Source organism: Homalodisca vitripennis, chromosome 7 (genome assembly GCF_021130785.1).
Source record: "Homalodisca vitripennis isolate AUS2020 chromosome 7, UT_GWSS_2.1, whole genome shotgun sequence".
NCBI classification, from domain to species: Eukaryota; Metazoa; Arthropoda; class Insecta; order Hemiptera; family Cicadellidae; genus Homalodisca; species Homalodisca vitripennis.
The window spans coordinates 130,023,715-130,049,317 of record NC_060213.1 but is presented as its reverse complement, the minus strand read 5'-3'; the positions used below and the strand labels follow the sequence as shown (position 1 = coordinate 130,049,317).

The 25,603-nt window shown below is 33.0% G+C and overlaps 1 protein-coding gene across 2 annotated transcripts in view; it reads left to right on the top strand.

The window, feature by feature from the left end:
* The window catches only part of LOC124366329 (protein scarlet), a 43,117-nt gene extending 19,065 nt beyond the window's left edge, over positions 1-24,052 (top strand). For both annotated transcript variants that reach the window (XM_046822787.1, XM_046822786.1), the window contains exons 7-16: positions 645-770; positions 2,211-2,497; positions 3,849-4,041; positions 6,129-6,157; positions 6,302-6,407; positions 6,589-6,816; positions 12,103-12,238; positions 12,700-12,805; positions 14,465-14,565; positions 23,870-24,052. In XM_046822787.1, coding sequence (XP_046678743.1) covers positions 645-770; positions 2,211-2,497; positions 3,849-4,041; positions 6,129-6,157; positions 6,302-6,407; positions 6,589-6,816; positions 12,103-12,238; positions 12,700-12,805; positions 14,465-14,565; positions 23,870-24,048 — 1,491 coding nt within the window. In that variant the 3' untranslated portion in view covers positions 24,049-24,052. The remainder of the gene's footprint in view (positions 1-644; positions 771-2,210; positions 2,498-3,848; positions 4,042-6,128; positions 6,158-6,301; positions 6,408-6,588; positions 6,817-12,102; positions 12,239-12,699; positions 12,806-14,464; positions 14,566-23,869) is intronic.
* The last annotated feature ends 1,551 nt before the right edge of the window (positions 24,053-25,603 follow it).

Sequence of the window (25,603 nt, the reverse complement as noted above, 5' to 3'; positions counted from 1 at the left end):
TAAAATATTAGAGATTTTGCTTCCATTTTTATTGTAGAGTTGTGTGAAATGTATTAATTTAAAAGTGACAAATTATATATATATACACACATAAATGTAACTTTAATATGAGTATGAGCATAAGGGGGGGGGGCTTAAATCCACCTACCTCTCCCCCCCGAAATTTTGAGATACACATTAATATGCACCCAGAAGTTTGTTTTAACCTAGAACACAGGTATGAGGTCTTAAAGTTCAACTGTTTCTCAGGGAAAGATTCCCAAACCCCTAGTTGTGGAGGGTATTTTATACCTCCTAAACCACATAGAGCCCCAAATAATAATTCTCCATATACACCACTGCTTTTTAGTTTCACTAATATTGTTGCTGGTTATTCAACAGTAAAATCTCAAAGTTTAAAAAATGTAAACTCTAAATTATAAAAATGCTTACATTTACATTTATTTACCAAATATACATAGTACAAATGGTATTTGAGTGTACATAAGCTGTGCCTTTCCACGTTTGAGCCTTATCAAAGATAGAGGTGTAACACTTCTGGTACAGGAAACTGACTCCTGGATATAGGAAATTTTACATAAATGTTAAATACAAGTACTTTGAGGTTTGTAACTCTTAGACATAATGTTTCACTTTTTTTGCAGGCTCGACTAAAGTTGGACAGACGCACAAGTGTAGAGAGACGGGAATTCATCATCATCCAACTGCTGAAGATCCTGGGCCTGACTCACTGCTCAGATGCGCGAATCGGAACTCCTGGCTCTGACAAGGTCACACAAATCACCTTACTTTTACTCAATGGGAATAATCAGAGTGGAAATGCAATAGTGAACTTGTCAACTCGTCATATCTTTAACTTTAGGAGCATCCATCATCCCATTTTGGGATGATCAAAAATATTCTAACGTGCTATTACAGACCCAAAGAGTGTAGAATACAAAATTATAATGAAATGAACCGATACCGGTATTTAAAACCACATACTTTGACGTAGTAGTACTCTTACTATTTCACTGAAAGTGCACAGCCTAGCTGAAACGATAATAGGATTTTGGACATTTGTCATCGTTATGTTACAAGTTTTGAGGATTGAAATCTATCCTCTTCATCAGCTGAAGATAGGATGGATTTCAACCCTCAAAATGTTAAGTTATACATTTTGTAACATGTAACGATGGCAAATGTCCGAAATCCTTTCAAACCTTCCATTGTCAATAACAAACTTCAAACAAAGAATATCCTAGTTACTGCCACTAGCATTGTGGCATTAATTTCCAATCCATCAAAATGATAAATTATTAAAAATAAAGTTTAGCTGATTATGATCTACAATATTTATCTAGTTATATTGTGTATCAATTCAAAACTGTTATTAATTTACACAGTTTTGTGAAGGCATTCAGTAAAATAGTGTTAATAAAATATAACAATTAATATGTTAATACATTTTGAAAACAAAATCACAGTTTTCAAAGTATTGAATTAAAATATAACTAAGTTGGGGTTGAGTATAAACTTCAGTAATTTATTAGTTCATTAATCATTAATGAGCATTTTAAAAGTTAACCTGTGGTTGCCACCCTGGTATTTTTAAGTGTCTAACTTAATTGACTGTTCTGAGTTTGATTTTTTTCTTACTGTCATGTTTTTTGGGAAGCTGACTTTTTATTATAATTTTTATATTTTATTTATTTATTTTATTACAAAAACAAAATATAAATAGTTATTTTTTACTTTGAAATTTGAAAAATATTTGAAATATTCTAGTTATTGTTTAAGTTTTTAACATCTCATAATACGAGTAAAGAAAATATAGTTAAAAAGTAACAATAAACAGATAAAATACAAAGTTTAAGAAATGAATTTAAAGGAATAGGATGAAATTAAAACTTAATTAATTAATACTTAAAGTTTACTAGGTCATTTCATTGAGTCAACATCTGATGTGTATAAACACTTAAGTTTTGACCAATGATGAATTAAAATAGTTTATAATATTTAACATTAATTATATGTTTTACGCCTATTATATATGTGGAGGGTTTTATACACTTACAATAAAAACTGGTACGATTTTTAATTCCAGAAAGTTATTTTTCAGTTTTAAAGTGTGAAAATACAGTAAAGATTAAAGTTTTGATCAGAATATTTTAATAACTAATGATGAGGTTATGTCATAAAAAATGTTTTAATGTAATCAATTTATGCAGACAGTGCTCTCCGGGGGTGAAAGGAAGCGTTTGTCCTTCGCAACAGCTTGTCTGACGGATCCCTTGCTGCTGTTCTGCGACGAACCAACGACTGGCCTGGACTCGTACAGTGCTGCCACCATTGTCACAGCCTTGCAAGGGATGGCTGCTGCTGGCAAGACTGTCGTCTGTACCATCCACCAGCCCGGCAGTGAACTGTTCACCATGTTCCAACAGGTCATCTTGGTCGCTGACGGCCGCATCGCATACATCGGCACTTCTTCAGGTGCCCTTGACTTCTTCCAGAGGTAGGTCCGTAAAACCTCATCTTGTAACAACTCTCTGAACAGAAATACACATTTAGCCTTTAAAATTATATTTATTGAGCCGATTGGTTTATTTGCAGTTTATCTGCGACGAGATTAAATAATATTGCAAATGACATTGTCGCATTGTGAAAAATTCAGTCAAACATTCTGATATATTGTTGAGTTTGTTTTACTCAGTCATAAGTTCAGAAATGAGTGTTTATTTTTTGATAATCCAGCACATTTACATAAGGAAGGGCCAAAGAGAGTGTTTCTAGCTAGGCAATTAACTTTGTTTCATTGCAAACATTTATCATTATAAAAAATATAGAATATTTGAGCAATATACTTAAATTTACGATCAAATTAAGGAATGAAAGATATGGGTAAATGTTAAAAAATTGTTTTTACTCATGTATAAACAAATACCAAATTAATGAATGTAGTTTATAACAACAGGCTGAGGGGTAAATTCGGATTCGTATTACATTTTTTGTAAGATGACCTATTCCACACAAAAATTCTTTGATTAATCAATGTCTGTAAAGTAATAAATGTTTTTATTCATAGCAATAGCTAAAGAATAGGTGATATTGTCAATCTTACACACTAAAAACAATGAATAACATAATATTTAAGACATGTATGTATGGATAAGGCTTGTACATAGTCATTCTAAAATTAATTATTATTGATATAAATTATTTTGAAGTTACAACATCAATAGTTATTGATAAAATAATAAACTTTATCTATTACACATTTTTGCAATACTTTTTATATTGTTAGGTAGCTTGTTACACCATTTTGTTCCTAAGTAAAATAGTATATGTTCTTAAAAGTGTGAGGTAGTGATGATTGATATAATGATTTAACAGTTACATTTTCTTAATTGTATAGATATATTTAAAAAAAGTTGTCTGTTATTATTAAAATGATTTAAAATAAGAAGGGCTTAGTCCATGCAACTGTATTTTCAAATAAATAAATGATATTGTAATTATTGTATTGCATTGAAAATAAATGCATTGCATTGTTTCTAAATAATAGTGTTCTTATGATCAAACTTTGTACTTTAAAAATGTTATTGCTATAACTAATGGGATTCCCCAAAATTCAATACCATAGTGTAGAATGAAGTAGAAAAGAATTGATTGTCAGCCTGCACTAGTTTTGGTGGGGTTTGAAATGGGAGGGTAGCAAAAAGATTAAAAGAAAAACATTTTTATAGATCAGAGATTTTTTTAGCACTTACTACCGACTGTCTCACAAATTAGTTGTATCAACTTTAGTCAATCAGATTAAGTGAGCGTATATGGCAAAAAGACTTGAATCATGTTTCCTGTTACAGTTTGGGCTACTCGTGTCCTGAGGCGTACAATCCAGCTGATTATATGATCCACACGCTAGCTCCAACTCCTGGTTCCGAAATTAGCAGTCGTCGAGCCGTACGCCACATCTGCGACCAGTTTGCCGTCACTGACCATGCGCGTGAGGTGGACCTACAAATCTCCTTCCAGCACCAGATGGGCGCCGCTTTCGATGTTAGTATGTTAATATATCTCAACTAATTGATAAAAAAATAATTAGAATAAACATATTTAAAAACAAATGTCTCATTAAATAAAACAATACACTACTCATTAGAGTAAAAATTGTTGAAGTACCAGTTGTTTGTGGGTCGAGAAAGAAGGAAACATTGAAGCACTAGAACAAAACCCTGAGGTAAACCATATATAGACCAACCATAATATTCAAATTAAATAATTTGTTATCAAATTTTAAAACTTTTAAAACAATATTTGGAAAAATTTGAAAGTTTGAGGTAAAAGTGAAGGACAAAATTACATGGAGACTTTTATTAGCGATTTTTATAAAGCTATTATTAAACACAAATTCAAAAGATAAAACTAGTTGATTGACATCAGTGAATTGAAATTTCAAACAAATAGTTTATAATTTAGTGCTGTACTAAGAACAATAAATAATACATGTCTTTATTGCTGTAAAACAATTTAAAAATTGCATAGCATTTGTCAGTCTAGTACTAATTCTAAAGTAAATTGGTTAAAGCATACAAATTAATTTAACATACAATTTAAACAGATGTATATAATGTAAATAATATGTAATTGAGATATACAATTCCTCTACATGTTACATCAGATTAAACTCAATGGGTTTACATTTGTACCAATAGTACGAGACAGTCTCGTACACATAGAGGGATAAGAATGTCAGCAACTTGAACCTTCTAAAACTCTCCCTAGATGATTCTCCGAAACCAAGTTTTGCAATTATTCTGCTATTACCCTAAAGAGTAATGCCATGACATGTATGGGTATATAAGGCCGTAATATACAATTTTTAATGTACACTCATCACAAAAAATGTCACTTAAGTTTCTCAAGACAAAAATGTCGGAGGATATTTTCCAACAAAAAAACATCAACATGAGTGTCCCCAAGTAAGCATTCTACCAATAAATGCATTCCTAGGAATTTTGTCTCATTATCCTCATTGATGACTGTTTCATTTATTATGACTGATGGATTGCATTTTGGAGTGACTTTTTCCCTGAAAAATAAATAAAATTAGATTTTGAGTATCTATATCAATGGGCAAATTTAATTCTAAAAGAAATTTTGGGCAAGAATTTCAACTTTCGAAGCATTGTTTTTCCAATGCTTCCTAGCAATTTTCTTAGAAACAGAGTTGTGTCATCCATATATTGAATAATTTGGCCGGGAGCTACCGATGACCTACATAAATAAAAAAAGAATTCCCTGCAAGCCTTGTATTTAATAGGCCAATTTCTTGACTAATTTCCATTTAGCTGAACATAGGATCTTTCATGTAGGTACAATTTCAGCTATCAAATTATTATCCACTAAATAGTGCTTGATATTTGATTTGTATGCAATAAAAGAGGAAATGCTGAATAGTAGAGTCCTTGCTTTTTACAGTTGAAACATACAAAATTAACTGCATACCCAATTCGTAAGCTTGATATTTTGTTATAATAACTGTGAAAATATCACATTTTACCTATTCATATAACTATTTTAAATTTCAAGTTGAATGTAAAATGACAGCTTTACCAAGGAAAGTTTATTTGCGAGTTGCGATGCACCAAAGTTTCTCCATAAAGAATTAGCAAAATAGTTGTCACAACAACAGGGGAGGTGTGCCCTTTGTACAACACTGTCAAATCTTGGTGCCCTTTAAACACTGAGTATTTCATTATTGAAAATGAGCCTCTAATGAACCAACTGCAAAATCAACAAACTTACAAAAAGTTATGCTGTCCTGCTTCTTGAGGACTTTGAATGTTTGGACTTGGACTAGAAAAATCTTCACTATCTATTGCCTGATACCCAGTGTTTATCCGTTGTAGGCTTTTGCAGGAGAAACAAAAACTTTAAAATGCTCTGTAACTCCACTAATAAACAAACACAAAAAATATTCTTAGTTACATTACAAGCTATCAAATTTTCATGTGATGCAGAAATTCATTTTGCAAATCCAACTGCAAAAGCAAGCAACTTTTCATCAAATTCTTTTAGTAAGTTACTATTAATATTTTTTAAATGTTCTGTTCTTACATAATATTTATGGTGAAATTTTACAGGAAATTCTGGACACCAATCTAAAATCATAGTGAGTATTACATAAAACACTTTTTAAACTTACTTAACATTTCATGCAATACTGTTTATGGAATTATAATAAAATACTGTAACTCTTTACATTATGCAACAACAACATTTTTATTTTGGACTTAAAGTTGATACATGTTTGCAGTAAAAAACCGTTGGGAATCTGGAAGCTCTGGTGGCTGACGTCTCGTTGTCTGTTGGAGGTGTTACGAGACCCCAAACTTCAACAGATCAGGATAATGCAAAAAATTGTAAGAGATTTTATTTACAGTTCCTAAGTATAGTTAGAAATTCGTCTATCCTGGCAAAATGTTTGTTACTTCAACAAAGCCTTGTCTTATACATTGTATCTATTAATAAAAACTAAAATTATTTATTACTTTGGAAACCGAGACAATTTAGATTTCCTAATTTGCCATTCTTGTTGTTGAGGTTATAGCTGTGATGGTGGGCCTGTGTTTCGTCGGCAGTCTACATCTGACGCAGAGTGGAGTGCAGGCAACGCAGGGTGCCCTGTTCATGCTAGTCACCGAGAACACGTTTGGTCCGATGTACGCGGCACTCAACCAGTTCCCTGCAGAGTTACCGTTGTTCCTCCGCCATTACCGTAGTGGACTTTACTCCCCCCTCGTCTACTACTTGGCTAAAACTATTGCTATTGTAAGTATCTTAGTTTCTTTTTGTTCTCTTAGGACAAGAAGCTTATAAATTGCACTTAGTCCTATAAGAACTTAAGCGCTGCTTCCGGAGTGACAGGATGGGTAAGGTTAAGGGGGTAGGGGCCACCTCCTATTGAGATCCATGAGGAAGAATTAGGGAACTAATCTCAAGGTCATGTCTCCCAAGAAGAAGGGGAGGCCAGCTCTGAAGCAGCCTCTCCAGTCAAAGCAGGCAGGGGATGGCACATCCTTGTTGAGGCTAGCAAGAACCTCTGAGGTTAGGGAACAAACCCCACCAACTCCAACAGTCATCTCCCACAACCGACTAGATCTATCGAATTGCCCTTGAATCCCAGAATCTCAACATTTGCGGTTACTATGTGCCGCTCTTGGATATCCGTAAGGTTGCCCAGATTTAAGTGACACATCTGTTTTTGCTGTACCCACTATGGGTTCAACTGGAAGGTATAAACCAGCCAGAAGCGATCCCTGCTGGGTTATCTTACAGTTAACCTAAACCTAAAGGACTAAATCTATTCTATAACTTTAAATCCATGGATTACGTTAGATTCAATTCAGGTTGTAAATACCAGTAACATGGTTCCTGTACGCCAAGACTCTATTCACCTTTTCATGTGTGTTTATACCACAATGGCACCTTGGCATGTATAAAAATTTAATCTTCTTAAGCGAGAGCTCTTTGGATATTTTCCAGATAATGTTATCCATCCTAAAGCAAATTTCCTTTATGCAATGCCAAAGCATTGAATGTAGATAAAGAGAGAGCTCTCTTTCTCAATATTGCATTCCTCACACACTGTTCCTTTTCAAACCCTACTGCTAATTAAGATACCTCCTCCATGTGTATGCTGCCCTTTGATGGACATCATAAATTTCCAAATGAAATCAGCTGACAAATGACCTCAAAGGTTTGGTTGGCAAACTGATAAGCACTGCCTTAAATCTTTCAGAATTTGCTTAGAAGGTCCACCATTCGATTTTGTTATACATACCATGAAGATACTGTGAACTCTGGACTGACAAAAGCCAGGTTTCATCCCCACTTAGGTAGAATATCAACTTTCTCACTATCATTAGGCCACAGAAACACATTATTATTCACAAAGATCACGTTCAAAGTTGATCTAGAACATAACCACTGTTTTCAATATAACTAAACAAGTATTGCTTTATATGAACAGCATCTTGCTCACTCTGTAGGAATATTAGTAACATGATCCACTCTTAAAATGTGCATGTTATTTAGCTTAAGGGGATTCAGCACCCTTGAAATGGTAAAAAAAATATTTTTTTACAAAATTTTTTTTTATAAAATGTTACTTTATTTAGTTATAAACAAGAAAAATATAATAAAAAAGTCGAATACTTGTTTATTTCATGTGTAATTGGCGTTATTCTAAAGCATTACAAGCCTCACCGCGTGGATGCAAAAGGTAGGCTAGTGCAGTGTTTACTCCATTCCTCCTATGCAGTTGCATCTTGTTATAGTATTCCATTTTTATTATATTATATACTTGGCTTTGTTTACTTTGAGGTCTATGAGTCATCTGTTTCAAAAATAGCCTATAATAACAAAGTGTAAACAAATGATGTCAGTAGTTCTTCAGTAGATGTCAATGTAATCAGATGTGTCTGAGAGGTTTTTTATAATAGTTTTTATTAGTGAAACATTATCTACTTGTGTTACAATGGGTAGGAAAAGTAAGAAAAGGCTTGTGATGAGCCAGAAAAATAGGAAGAGTATTATGGAACGGTGGAAAATCTACAAATGAACAGGAACCTAACCTAAACCCAGCTTTAGGCCAAACAACCACAGAAACTGTTTCTGAAACATTACCATCAAATCAAGGTAAAACTAGTGTTGATGAGGAACAAGCAGGAAAAAAAAACTGGATTTGCTCTATATCATAGCTATAATGATAATATTGATGTTGATGAAAATGCAACTACATACTTATTAGTTGATAAAGATCAGCTAACAGCATTTATATGCACATTTCCCTGTCCTGATTGTTTATCTGTTGGTAGTGTAGTTTTGGAGACACTAAATGTAAATGGGTTTGCCATTACTTTTAAAAATATATTGCAGTGAATGTGCCTATAGCTCTCGGTTTGATACTTCGGCTAGAATACAGCAAAAAGCCAAAACACCATCGTTTGATGTAAACAGACGCATGGTTCAAGCTTTCTCTTCTATGGGCAAAGGACTAAGGGGCATTCAAACTTTTTCGATGTACATGAACATGAAATCCATTCAGAATAAATCTTATAATGCCCACAAGAAAGCCTTACTTCTATCAGCAACTCAAAATGTTGAAAAAAATCTTAAACTTGCGCGCTGCGAGGTTCGTAAAGCTAATACTTTATTGGGAGGTATTGATACTGATCAACCTTTGGAATTGACAGTGAGTTATGATGGCAGTTGGCACAAGAGAGGTTTTACCAGTAAATATGGGGTTGGCTGTTGCATTGAAATGAACACAGGTCTTGTCATTGATTTTGAAGTTTTATCAAAATACTGTCGAAGCTGTGACATAATGTCAAACAATCTAAAAGAAAAGCCTGCAGAACTAGAAACTTGGATGGCTTCTCACAAGCCGAATTGTGAAAAAAAACTACGATGGATCATCTCCTATGATGGAGGTCGTTGCAGCTGAGAGGATTTGGTCCCGTTCATTGGCTCATGGGTTTCGGTATAAAACTCTAATATCTGATGGTGATTCAAAGACACTTGTCCACTTGAATTCACTGGAACCTTATGGTGACCTGGAAATTGAAAAGATTGAATGTGTCAATCATGTTTCCAAAAGACTAGGTACGGCTCTGAGGAATGTTGTCCAAGACAATAAAAAGACCGGATGCACATTAGGCGGTAAATCTCTTGGTAGCCTAAAAGACACAACAATTACAAAGCTCACCGCATACTACCGTAATGCCATTCAAAACAACATTGGCAGTGTTGAAAATCTGAAAAAAAGCAGTATTTGCTACTTTACATCACTGCATGTCCACCGACGATAAACCACAGCACATGAATTGTCCAGTTGGAGATGAATCATGGTGTTTCTACCAGAGAGCCCTTGCGAAAGGATAAAACCCGCCATCCCATAAAAATAAAATAAAGACTCCACTAAGGCAACATGTGATGGCAAAGATTATGCCAATTTATCAAAGACTAGGTTCTACAACATTACTATCTAGATGTGTTGATGGGAAAACTCAAAACGCAAATGAAGCTCTTCACGGTGTTTTATGGTCTAAATGCCCAAAAAACTATATTTGTTTTTAAAAGTACCCTACTTATGAGACTCAGTGAAGGCATCTGTACTTACAACACAGGGTATCTGAAAACAGTAACTGATATCCAACAAACATCTGGCTTTGGAACCAGTCCTGGTACGAACACTGCGAAAATCGCCAAATCTTTTGACGCCTCGAGGCTTCGCATAGCAACAAAAAGGAAATATGCTAAATACCAAGACTACAAAAGGAAGAAAAGATTAGCAGTAATGAGGGAAGAAGAAAGAAGATTGGAAGGAGAAGGGACATCATATGGTGCAGGACAGTTTTAAGAGTAAGTCATATTTTTTAAATAGGCCTAGGCTAAATAAATTTGTAGCTTACCAGTAAATTAGCCTATGAGAAATTTTATAACCCATGAATATTCATTATATTGATGTATAAATGGTCTTTACTATCTATAAATCAATATATAATTGCATAAAAATATTTAACTGTACCAAAATACACAGTATTTAGATATCAATATATTGTCTAACTTTAATTGCGATTATCCGAAAGTTTATATTTTCTTTGTTTTCAGCAGGAAAATTGGATATTACTTGAAAACCGTTAAAGATAGATCCATGATTTTTTTTGGTGAAACAATATAGTACTACAAGCTACCTTTTTATGTATTTTGATCAATATTGGACAATTGGTGTTTTGTAAAAAAAATGTTTTTTAAAATGTTGTAACAGTTTTTTTATGACTTGAAAAATAATTTAAAAAAACAGTGATTTTGTAGATACAATAATGAAAATACATAAATTTTTTGAGCATAAAAATACTTTTCATTTAACACCAAAATCATCTATTTTGACCAAGTAGTTTTTTCAGAATAACATTTTTATTAAATTAACATTTTTTTGGTAACGTTAAATAAAATTTTTTTTTTTTTTAACTTTTTTATGTAGCCTATGTTAGGGCTCTATGACCAAACAACAATAAAAAAATTCCATGCAAAATTAAATATAAAAAAAAATGTTGCAAGGGTGCTGAATCCCCTTAAACTTGTTACTAATGTAGAAGTTTTTATCCAGCATTGTCTTTTCACCTTAGCTGGTGTAAACATAAAATAAAAGAGACCTTCCGGTTCAGTCTGAAGAAAGTACTGTTGGTAGATTTTGTAATACAGTTCATTTACTTCTTACGGTTTTTAAATGCACTCAGTATTTTGAAAACTATTCGAGATACAAAAATATTGTTTATTACACAACACCACTCAGTGTTAAAAGTGTAATACAGATTTTAAAGCTTGTGTTGCTTTTGCCATCATTCCTAAGTTTTTTACCGACAATGAACTGTACTACCATGTACTCTAACTAGTGTGATTTAAATAGTCAAATAAAAATAATAAGTAGCTGGAGAAAAAAAACTTGCTTACAAAATTTTTACTTTGGTATTATACAGAGAATACTCTGGCCCTTCCACTACTTGTTACTGTGCGATATAAGTAGGTTTATATTTGGTTATCAAAAGTATGTTAGTAGTACCAAAGTTACGAGCACTCACGTGATCTGCACTTGAATTTGGATACTGTATTGAGGGATATTTTTTTTTCACTAGAAGTGCAGGGCCACCGAAGCGCACACTGATGGTTAGGATCATTGCTGATCGGTACTTTCCCGACCTCAAATCACGTGCCAGATCATCCAGCGTGATCTGACATCGGAAAAATAGGACGATCTGGGATGTGATCTGAAATTGGGAAAGTACTGCTCGGAAATGCTTGCACCCAGCACTTCTGGCGACAAAAGAAAAACATCTCTCGAGACACTACCTAAATTCTAGCTCAGATCTAGTGAGCTCTCGTAAATGTTGACTAACTATTTGTGTTTATAATACATACGTATGTATTTACTTACTTATACATTTAATAATAAATACTACTTTGGGAAAAAGGTGCCCTCCGTATAGTACTAAAGTACCTAAAATGGTTTGAGCTGATATCATCATTCTTGAATTAACTTTGTCTGTCCCCCAGATCCCGGGACTGGTGGTGGAACCTGTGATATTCACTGGTATTCTGTACTGGCTGGTCGGATTACAGGACACAGTCTACGCCTTCTTGATGACATCGTTCATTGTCACATTGTGTATCAACGTATCCACAGCCTGTGGTGAGAGCTTAGAACTTACATGACTGTTTTGAGACAATTTACTTTGCAACTTATTCCAAAACAAAAAAATCAAATTTCAAAGTATTTTATTGCGGTTTTAAACTGAGTGACAGTAAGTAGTCTGAAACCACACCACGCACATTATGGCGTCTGCTGTAGTTAACGTGTTGAAAACACTGGATGCTTTTTCAGGACAGAATAGTTTTGTTGCATTGCACTAGATAAAGAATTTGAAAAAGGTTTCTATTTATAAAAAGTTTATGTTAGAAAATTAATACTTTAGTATGTCAAGAGATAAACCTGAAAATAATTAGTACTTTACAAATTAAATGTATTTATAAAAAAACTAGAAAAGAAACAGAATTCTTTTTTTTTCCAAATTCTAAAATAGTGTCAAAATATTAAAGTTGAATGTATAAGTATAATTATTTGTAACTTAAAATGCATTTTGTGATCCACAGGGTGCTTCTTCTCTGCAACATTTCAGTCAGTTCCAATGGCGATGGCGTATCTCGTACCGTTCGACTATAGTATCATGATTACCTCTGGAGTTTTCATCAAACTAAAGTAAGTCGTCTTTCAAACAGTACTTGAAAAGAAGTACTGTTTATACAGGCCACTTCAAAGTACTTGTATTGTCTTATTAAGGAACTACATTTTCAGATCAAAATGTATTTACTCATTATAAATGTTGTACATGACAGTGTCTCAGATCACATATCAGCCTAACATAATTACCATAATCAGTTTTATTTCAGTTGTAAAAAACAATCAACTAAAACTCATATTTAGCATGATGAGGAATATAAGATTCACTAAGTGAACAAAACAGATTATTTATTAAAACAATATTGTTGTTAGTTATGTTACAAATTGTTGAAGTTTTCCTCACAATCTTTATCATAATTAAATGTGTATATGGACCGAAATAGGCTATAGAAGATTAACAGTTTTTGGTTAGTTTTATATTATAAAATATTATAGATTTACAAGTGTTACAATTAAATAGTGCAACTTCTAGTGTAGATGAAGATGCCTTTTACATATCTATGTATACTAAGAATCCCTACAATACTGATGAATTGGGGAGTTGATAATTGAGAGGTGTATCACAACCGAGATAAACGTTATCATTAAAATGAAATTGAAACAAATCTTCAATTTGTTGCTAGTTGGTAGGAAAATCAGCACGCATACCTCGTGAAAGTACATATATTTTACACAAAATTTAAATTGCACTGCAATCTTTCTCAATCAGTAAAAAGCATTTCAGTTGTCTATCCATTTTGGGTTGCAGAGTCAATGTTGGAGGCAGGGCTGCCAATTCACTTTTTCTAGATGGGTATCCTAGCATCTGCTCCCACTGCCACTTTTCTAACAACCCCCTAATATCTGAAAAATTGAATTGTCAATCCTAAAATCCCTGATTCCAACACTCACAATGGTAAAAATCATCCTAATACAATCGAAAGTCCATTCCCGAGCAATAACCAAAAATGCAATACATGTTCCAATCTACAGACACCTTCACATGATCAACAACAAAGCATTTTAAGATAAAATGGCACAACACCTTCTCTACTGAAAATCTCCTTTACCAACTTCATCAATGCCAACATTGTCCTGCACAATATGTAACCATTAGCCTAAGAACAAGAATGAATGGGCACAGACAAGATGTCAAAGTAGGCTATAAAGATAAACCAGCCTCCCAAAATGCAGCAAGCCACAACATAGACTGTTTTAAATCCACAATATCAAATCATTACCAAAAGACTGTAATCCCTCAGTTAAACAGATGCTCAGTTAATAGCATACAAGTTGGTAACAAAATCAAGAAATCCTCCAAACCTAAACCTGAGATAAGTCCCTCTCTCCACTCCCCTCAGCAGGCTAAAAGTTTCCATACACATAATATAGTACTCAATACATTATCAACAATTATAAAGTGTCTAGAAAAAGTGAATTGGCAACCCTGCTTCCCACATTGACTCTGCAACCCAAGTGGACAGACTGGTTGCGAAAGAGTGCAGGGCAATAAAAAATTTCTAAATATGTGTACTTTTATGTGTTCTTTCAAATCAGTGGACATCAGAAGGTAGTTTTCTACGCAAGCCTGCTGATTCTGCTATCAACTTGCAATAATACTTGGCTTTCAGCCTTATTAATTCAAATTCAAATTGTGGTTTACAATATCTGATAATAAATTCCCCTTCTTTGTCACAGCACACTCAGCCCTTTGGTCAATTGGGTACAGTACATTTCCTGGATGATGTACTCAAACGAAGCAATGACCATTATCCAATGGCAGAACATTCAGAATATAAGTGAGTATAAAGCACTTAGTTGTATCTGAAAACAGAGGAGTATATCAAAAATTATTTTGGGGAGCTGACATACTTGTGGTTTAGGAGGTATCCAATACCCTCCAAAAATAGGAGCTCGGGAATCTTTCCCAAGGCAAATAGAACCCTAAGCCTTTAACCCTCATAAATGTGTTTTAACTACTGGAGTAATTTTAATGTTCATCTTTCAAAATTGGGAGCGGGGGAGCTTGGACCCCTTGTATATGGACGGCCATGTTTGAAAAGTCCCGTTCTTATCATCAAAAGAATTTTATCCTGTTCTCACAAAAAAAAAAAATTAGAAAAAAGGATGTTCAGTGCAGACTTGTATTCTTTAGTTCGGTTTTAATAATTAGTGATTCATTTTTATTAAGTGCACGGTTCAAAGATAGTGTGTATGTTGTTAATACCCCATGTGGTCGTTGTGATTACTTATGCGTGTCACAACCCTCTGGTATGATTTGTTTATTTTAATCCTAGATTGTAGTTATGGAAGAGATCAGATTGCAGATCTTGAAACGTAGTTTGACTGATTTCTTGTATTACTGAACTTTGGCAAATGTTCGGAAATATCCTGTTTTCCTAACAATCCTTCCATTGTCAAAAACATAACTAAAAAAATAAACAACAATTGTTACTAATATAATATATTATAATTATTAATTGACTTTAACTCTGACATTTCATACTTTTGCCTCATCCTGTTCTTTTCTCATTATCATCAGCTATTATTCTTCAAATTATATGTATGTAATATTTGTTTCCAGATGACATACAATTACATAATTTCTTGTCATACCGGATCATAAGAATTTATAATTATACTTATTTTTCTTCTCTGTTATTTCTTGAACACTCTTTGATTTTTATTATTATTTTTGTAATGTAATAAGAAACTAGTAAAGTAGTTTTTATTCTTAACCGTTATAAGGTGGGAAAATGTAACTTTAACATTCAAAATAGTACATGAAAGACTCCATAGTTTTTATTTTTCAGAGAGTAAGTTTTATTTGTAACAAACTTAAGACCAGTTTATTAAAACATAACAATTAAATGATTTGAACTTTAAAAATATTCATAACTTTATTGGGTATCATAGTACTGTGTAATGACTCATTTCATACACCCATCTCACATTCATTTCAATACTTAGGCCTAATTTAATTTAGAAATTTATTAGTAATAATAATTAAGGAATAATTATTTATAAATTGTCTCAAATTTAAATACAAACAATAATAAATACACAATTAAATATATCAAAAATTAATCAAAATTCACCTTATTACATATAAAATTCAAAAGTTATAAAAGTGAACTAAAGTCAGTGATACAGTGTGCAGGGATGATTGTTGAAGAGTGAAGAGATTAAAAAAAGATGAAGAGGAGAGAGGGATCTGGAAGAAGTGAAGCAAGATTATTATTATAAAGAAACTGGTTACATTTATTCAGCAGTATTTGAAAGGTTACTTTATTAAATTCTTATTATCACTGAAGTACAAAGAAGCAGAAGACAGACATTGGGTGAGAAAATTCTTTTAAGTTTAACAGTGATTCATTGGAAGAACATAAAACCCAGGAACATTCAATTTGGTTAATAATTCAAAATTAACAGAATTAAATTTTAACAAAATTATTTTTCAAAATTACAATATCTTTTATAAAAAAAAAAATACCCAATATTTCTATTTCATTAAGCCAGCACGACCACCCTGCCCTAAAAATTAAGAATTGTATTTAAAAATTTACCATTATTGTATCCTCCATCTTGTTTCAAAATTCAAACTTGTATGCCAATTAATTTATCATCAGTAAAGTTCACATTTATATCATACTGAGTTATTTGTTATTTCTAACTATAATCAGAATACAAATTAAGTTTAACCATTTATTTAAAGTGTATAATAGTAATAGTAGGATATTACAAAATTGGCGTCCAACGTAGTGGCTTAATGAAATATTTATAATCTTTGATTTGAGACAATTTTCTAGATCGTAACAATAGCCTAGACATAAGTACTGTACGTAGTTAGTTGTCATTTATTCATATTGTCTGTCAATAGGTTATAGGTTATTTAATAACTCACCGTATAAACATTTAATTAACAAGACATTAGTCCTGTAATATTATTCTATCTTTTATCGCAATTAATGTCCCGTGATTTTAATTTAAGATACCCTAAACGGTACCCATTCCCAACAGATAATATGGAAAATAACCAAGTGCTAAACGTAAACAAAGACGCCATTAATCCCGGTATCGAAGAAGAAAGCGAACAGAGAGAAGAAGCAGAACAAACTCCCACAATTCCTCGCGCTAACCAAGTCAACATTCTCACAGCGGTCGACAACCAATCACGGATGAATGAAAACAGTGCTACCAACACCTACGCGGCAAATTTCCCTGATTCCCTGCAGAGACGTGAAGATGGAGCTACTGCGCCTCCCACACTAAACGTTGTAGTTGAACATTCTCATTATACTCAATCAGTTGATGCCATTGGCAGTGACAGGTCAAATAAACAAACCGCTGACGAATCCCAATCGACAGCTCTTCATGCTATCATGAACGGTTTTAAAACAACATTAATGAAAATTTGATTAACACTAAATCTGAGTTAAACGAAAACCTAAACGCAAAAATAAACGAAATAAGTGATTGTATTTCTAAAACTAAAATCGAACTTAGCTATGAAATCAAATCTTGTAGGGAGACACTCGAGACACAAATTAATGAACTGCGGGATAATCAAACTGAATTCCGAAATGAATTGAACGCTATAAGGGACAATCAAGATCAATTCCGTGAAAAAATAGACCTGAAAATTAAAGAATCCACTGACAGCATTAGAGGAGAATTAAATCATAGTTTTGAAGAACATAAGGCATTTGTAAACCAACAGATGAATAACCAACAGTTCAAGATATTAGAATCGGTACAAAACAAAAATCAAACTCTAGAAAATAAAATTGCTTTTGAAATAAAAAATGCTATAGACCAAGTACGACATGAAAACGCGGAAACAAATAAAATACAAATCAAAACCATTATAAATGAAATTCAACCACAAATCCAAAACAATCATGATAGAATAAACAATCTAGCCGAGTGTATTAATAAATATGAATGTGAATTAGAAAATATAAAATCTAAATCTCAAATTGAGACGAAACCATGTGAACCATTGCAAGTCATTTGTACCGGAGGAGATTCTGTAGACAGACAAGTGCCAAAATTCAACGGACGTTCTACCAGTCCAATGGAATTTTTACAAAAAATTAGAAGGTATTACGAAAAAAATATAGGTTGTGTGCAACTCACACACACATCTAACACTGAACATCTCATTGACATATTAGAAAGTAGTCTCGAAGGTCACGCGTCACGATGGTTCCAATTAATAAAACACGATATTAAAAACTGGGAGGATTTTGCACAAGAATTTACTACGAAATATTGGAGTCGTGATGTGCAACGCGGCATACGTGCAAAAATAGAATCAGAACATTACAAGAATAATGGAACATTGACTCGTGCTGAATACTTCACCGAGCGTGTTATCACACTACAATCGATTACCCCACTATTAACCGAAGAAGAAGAAGAAATCGTCACCATTTTATCGGAACGGTTTTGAACAAATTATTCAGGATAGCCGGAGCGTTCAAAACATTAACACCATTAAAGAGTTTGAACGATTACTACAACGAGAAGACATCCGAGACGGCCCAAAACGGAACAAAATAATTTCATCCCAAAATCACAATTCATCTGGTTATAAGCCAATACACCAGAAACCTCACCAATCCCCAGTCACACCACATAATAACATTGAACAAAGAGCATATCAGCCAAGGAATCAATATCACGGACAAAATCAACATTATAATGATCGAAACCAACATAACAAAAACTATTACCACCCATACAACAGTCGTAATGATAATGAATTCAAGAGTAAGACACAACCATACAAAGACCACTACCAAAATCGACAGAATACTCACTACTACCCAGGAAACGATAGACATTACCCCACCACAGAACAGGCACAAGTATGCACTATCGTGCGGCAGGGAGAAAATGCTCGAAATCTACCTTCTAGTACCGGCAACGACCGCAGCGAAGACGTTCCAGCGGCGGGAAACGGCTGCGCGCTGTAGAACGGAACCGAGGAAAACATCGCACCAGAAATAAAATACGAAACTACAGCGCTAGAAAATAACGACCTCGGATATTTAAATCAGAATTATTCTTCAAACTATAACCCTAGTAGTGAATTTCAAGTTAACAACATAATATGTGATAAAGATTTCCTTTTTGAGGAAAAAATAGAACATCCACTAATAACTAATCCTATACAAATAAGATGTCCAGAAATTAACATCAAAATTAATAATGTAGAAACTAATGCCTTAATTGATTCCGGATCATCTATTACTTGTTTGTCAGAGTCTTGGTTTATGGACAACCAACAATCATTAAAGCCATTTGAAGAACTGCCCCTAGCCAATACTACCATTAAAACTGCTATTGGAAACATTTCAAAACGAATCAACAGAGTCATATATGTACCTGTCACAGTAGCTGACGAGACTACTCACATACAATTCCTTATAGTACCGCATCTTGTCAAACCAGTGATTTTAGGAATGGATATGCTAGTATTATGGAAAGCAGAGCTAAACTTTAATAATAATACAATAAATATGAAAATAAACAATACAAAGGTTATAATGAAGTTTGTAATGGCAATAAATGAAGGGCACTTATGTGAAATCACCACTCAACAAGGCGTTATGCTTATGGAAGATTTTAATGACTCAATGTCAACATTTAATGAGTATGGCACTATAAAACAATGGGAAGATAACAAGATTAATAATGAGAATAATGATTACATTGATACACAACACAATATATCATCCAAAGATAATATGTCGGTGGAAGATATAATGAAAACTCTAATCCCTAATAACTACATAAATGAAGAACAAAAACAATGTTTGATCAATCTACTATACCGATATAGGGACGTTTTCTCAGAAAAACCCGGATGTTGCACTAAATATGAACACGAATTAAATATAGAAAATCCTAAAAATTTTAAATCATTAACCTATCCAGTACCTCAAGCGTGCCAAGACGCTGTACAAGCTGAGATTCAACGCATGGAGAACCTTAACATAATCGAGAGAAGCAAAAGTACCTACGTAAATGCTATCATCCCAGTAATTAAAAAGTCTGGAGAAATTCGATTGTGTTTAGATGCCCGCAAAATAAACGCAATAATTAAACCAGATTTCGAATGTAACCGCAGTGTTAGCGAAATTCTGAGTAAATGTAGAAACGCAAAATTCATAAGCAGTGTAGACTTAACGGCTTCATATTGGCAAATCCCACTTACTAAAACTTCGCGTCAATACACCGCATTCCATTTAGAGGCAAGACCTACCAGTACAAAGTCACACCATTTGGAATTTCTACCTCCCAAGCTGCACTAGTAAGAGCTCTTGATAACGTGTTTGATGATGAGATAGAAGCTTTCACAGCAATTTATGTTGATGACATATGTATCATTTCCCCCGATTTCAATACACATCTACAACACCTAGAATACATATTCAAAAAGCTAGCTGAAGCCAATATGACAATAAACTTTGAAAAATCTCAATTCTGTAAAGATTCTGTACCATTCCTAGGTTTTACTCTAACAAATGAAGGTCTTCGTATGGATAACAGTAAGATTGATCCAATTCTAAACTTCCCAACTCCCAGAAGTCGTACACAATTAAAAGCATTCCTCGGATGTATCAATTATTACAATAAATTTATTAATAAATTCTCTGAAACAGTCCAGCCACTATTACGACTAACGTCAAAGAAGGTTAAATTTAATTGGACTAGAGATGATGATACAACATTCAACAAAATTAAACAGCTGTTCATAAAAATTAACACTCTAACACACCCCGATCCATCCAAAGAATTCTACTTACAGACCGATGCGTCTGAATTTGCAATTGGCGGACATCTATATCAAATAAAAGAAAATAACGAAAAAGCCGCAATTATGTTCATATCACGCACATTACAACCAGCAGAACAGCGTTTCACCACAACCGAAAAGGAATTATTGGCTATAATCCACTGCCTACAGAAGTGTCGATACATTGTTATGGGCGTTAAGTTAACAGTAATTACAGATAACCACGCCTTAACTTTTTTGAAAACCTGCCGTTTGCTAAACAATAGATTAGCAAGATGGATATTGGCTATACAAGAGTACGACTTTAAAATAATCCATTGCAAAGGGACGGACAACATTACTGCTGACACTCTCAGTCGTATATCCCCACAATACATGTCAAGCGATGCAAACAACCTCACTGAGTTATCTATTCATTACATCGAGAGAATTCCCGACCAACATCTACAAGATCAACTCCGAAACTTACCTCAGCTTCAACATCAAGACCCTAAACTACAACCACTTATAGAAATCTTACAGTCACCTATGGAAACAAATGAATTTCAACAATTATATACTAATTATCGTTTATATGACAACACTTTACTACAAAAATTTAAGGGCAAATGGCTTATAGTCATCCCAGAATCAGTAATTAAACCACTAATACTAGAATGCCATCTCTATTATCTACACTGCGGTGCAAAAAAAAAATGTTTCCTGTTACTGCGTGAAAATTTTATTTTCAAGAATATGCATCGAACAATCAGGCAACTGTTATCATTATGTGATAAATGTCAGCGCTGCAAAATCAACAACCATCCCACTCAACAGTCAAGCCAAAGGAGTTAAATGCAGAGAGAAGAATGACCAGTTAGCAGTTGACATCATAGGTCCCTTACCGACTAGTGTAGGAAATACAAAATACATGTTAATTATTATTGACATATTTACCAAATTCGTTAAACTTTATCCACTGCAAAGAGCAACAACCAGAAGTATATTACATAAATTATTTCACCATCACTTTCCTAATTACGGTTTTCCTAAACGAATTCAATCAGATAACGGAACCAAATTTAAAAGTAACGAATGGATCAGGAAATTTGAATCCCACAGCATACAATTAATATACAGTCCAGTGTATCACCCCAGTTTTAATTTGGCAGAACGGCCAATTAGAGAAATAAAGCGTTGTCTCAGAACGTATTGTTCACAGAATCATAAGAGATGGGTGAAATATGTACCTGTTATAAATGAATGTCTTAATGAAATTTACCATGAATCAACTGGATTCACACCAAACGAACTACAGTTTGGAACAAGAAATATCAGATTTTGGGAAAAATATGTATCAAACCCTCTAGCTGAAGAAGTAACAATCGAACACAAACTACTGATTGCAAGGCGTAAACTTGAAGAAAGTAGAAAGAAGAGATCTGATAAGATAAATGAAAAGAGAAAACCAGTTTCTCTCCAAATTAATGACCAAGTATTGGTAAAGTCCCATCACCTTTCTAAAGCTATAGCTGGTGAAACATCAAAATTATTTGAAGTGTACGAAGGACCATTCATAATTCAAGAAATCCTCGGGAAATCGACCTACCAAATTTCTGATTTATCCCAAGAGCATGTATATGGACCTTATCATATATCCTCTTTGAAGCCATATAAAAACTCGGTCAACAACGCTACAGAATATACTGAAGTTGACGCGTTGGGACCTGTGTGAAATTAATACTATTTCCCCAAATAAACAGTGCAACTATACACCCAGTGACATAGACACTTTTAATCAATACTATATAAACATTTTCCTATCAGGAGGGGATAATAATTTGTTAGTGGAAAGTATACCGCTATTCGGTACACAATTCATTAAATGTGTATTTCCAAAAAAAACTATGTCCTTTGACATTGAGTTAATATTTGCCATTGATCTAATGTTTCTCTATTGTTTGTTTATTGTATACTAAGAAACTTGTAACTTTGTTCGTTGGCTTAGCTTAAATACTACCTAACCCTAATGTTAATTTTGTTCTCCTTTTCCCTATTGTTTGTTTGTTAATTAAATTTATTAAATAGTATGTATGATCATCAATTAATTCACTCATTTAATGTGGTTCATCCTTCTCTTTAAGTATCACACATCTATATGTATCATTTGCTATTCATTCGTCATTGTATCGAAACCATGTTCATTTATTTCACATGATTTCTGAGGGGATATTGTAATGACTCATTTCATACACCCATCTCACATTCATTTCAATACTTAGGCCTAATTTAATTTAGAAATTTATTAGTAATAATAATTAAGGAATAATTATTTATAAATTGTCTCAAATTTAAATACAAACAATAATAAATACACAATTAAATATATCAAAATTAATCAAAATTCACCTTATTACATATAAAATTCAAAAGTTATAAAAGTGAACTAAAGTCAGTGATACAGTGTGCAGGGATGATTGTTGAAGAGTGAAGAGATTAAAAAAAGATGAAGAGGAGAGAGGGATCTGGAAGAAGTGAAGCAAGATTATTATTATAAAGAAACTGGTTACATTTATTCAGCAGTATTTGAAAGGTTACTTTATTAAATTCTTATTATCACTGAAGTACAAAGAAGCAGAAGACAGACATTGGGTGAGAAAATTCTTTTAAGTTTAACAGTGATTCATTGGAAGAACATAAAACCCAGGAACATTCAATTTGGTTAATAATTCAAAATTAACAGAATTAAATTTTAACAAAATTATTTTTCAAAATTACAATATCTTTTATAAAAAAAAATACCCAATATTTCTATTTCATTAAGCCAGCACGACCACCCTGCCCTAAAAATTAAGAATTGTATTTAAAAATTTACCATTATTGTATCCTCCATCTTGTTTCAAAATTCAAACTTGTATGCCAATTAATTTATCATCAGTAAAGTTCACATTTATATCATACTGAGTTATTTGTTATTTCTAACTATAATCAGAATACAAATTAAGTTTAACCATTTATTTAAAGTGTATAATAGTAATAGTAGGATATTACAACTGAAATGGTTTAAGAAATTTAATGTTTTATATTTGTCTGATCTCATAATCATGTAGTTTAAACTTGGAATAGTGGTTTTTTAAACTTTGCTGATGTTAAACACATTTTTCACATAATCATGTTACATTTTTATCAGTATTTTAACATTCAAAATTCTTGGTGTTTTCTCTTATTAAGTTCATAGATGAAAAAGATATACTACATTAAATACTGATAAAGTTGAACCTGTGGAGTTTTTTTTTCTCATCACTGGTATTTTGTAGCCTGTGACGAGGACAGACCTCAGCTGCCTTGTCTCCACTCTGGCCAGGAAGTCTTGGACCGCTACAGCTTCTCTGCGGACAATTTGTGGCGAGACATCTATGCCCTATGCATCCTCTTCAGCGCATTCCACATTCTGGCCTACTTCGGGCTCTTACGACGAATTAAACACAGCTTATGATACATCCTCAGAGTTTTAATGCAACATCCCTGCCTTTTCATTTTATGAAGCTTGCTGGACTATTTTGATTAGATTGGTTGGAGCAGTTAATTTAAAATATTATTTTTTGAAAATATACAGACCTTTCATTGAAGGATGAGCTCTTATTATTCGAAAACAAACTATTGGTGTTTGTCCAATAATTTTAAATTTATTTTGCAAGGCATTTCAATATATGATGATGGTGGCATCTTTGATGTTGAAAGGCCTTGTGAAATAAATTTAAAATTATTGGACAATCTTGAAGAAAATATGTCTATTTATAAGAATGATTTGCAATTGTGTCCCTTTTAAACTTAAAATTTACTTGGATTTCATTCATCTGAAATTAATTTAAATTTAATATATTTATATGCAAAATAGGAAACTTACAAAATTTAATCTTTGGCAAGTTAAGAATAGACAAGATGCCTTAGTCTTTAAAAGAAGAAGCCCTCCTACAAAGGTACCACCTTCTATAACAATCTGCGTGAGAACCTGTAGATGAAAACTGTACTGACGGACTGGCTCATAGACCAATCCATCTACATCATTCAAGAATGTATAAATTGTAGAGCCATTGATGAACTAAGAAACAACAACTAGTGTTAGCTATCATAACCTATATCTCAATAACAATGTTATTTTTGATCTCTTTGACTATGAATACAATATTTTTGGATTAATATTTAACGCACAATTGTACACTAAGTATATGTAATTAAAGACTGATTGATTGATAAAATAATGTGAAGAGTCAACTAAACATCTTTAACCCTTTGAATGCCACAAGGCAAAAAATTTAGTACAAAAGAAATGCACTAGCAACTATATTGCAAGTCATATGCGAAAAATGCCAGGGAATAATAAGAAGTATTACCGGGCTTCCGGAAAAACAATATATTTTTTTTATTTTTCATACTATTTTTATGAAACAGGTATCAAAATGTTTGTAAAAAATTGTATTACAATAAAATGTTACAAAACAAATGAAACAACATAAAATAATATTAGTTTTGGCATGTCAAAACCAAAAAATGTATAAAGCAATTTTTATTTTTTAGTTTTTATTTTTTTTGACAAATTAATAAGAAACAATTTTACTATGGGAAGAATTTTTTTAATATTCTTTATAACATTGTTAATGTGAAAAAAAATAATGGTTAACTTTTTTATATAATTACTATAGTTACATAACAATGCTTGAAATTATGTACATAATGAAAAAATCATTTTTCAGTACCGGTAACACAACACTAAAACAAAAATAATTAATGCATTACTTACATTTATCCTTTGGTTCTAAAGTATATCTAAAATATGGTCTTCATATTTTCCCAAAACATATGTACACACACACACACACACACACACACACACAAGCGCGCGCGCGCACGCAAGCACGCACGCGCACGCAAGCACGCACGCACGGGAGATATCAATTTAACAAAATCATTTTAAAGATCCTAACCTCAAAACGATGTAAACACAACCATTTGACCGAACGTATTATTTTAGATATTACGCATACTATACG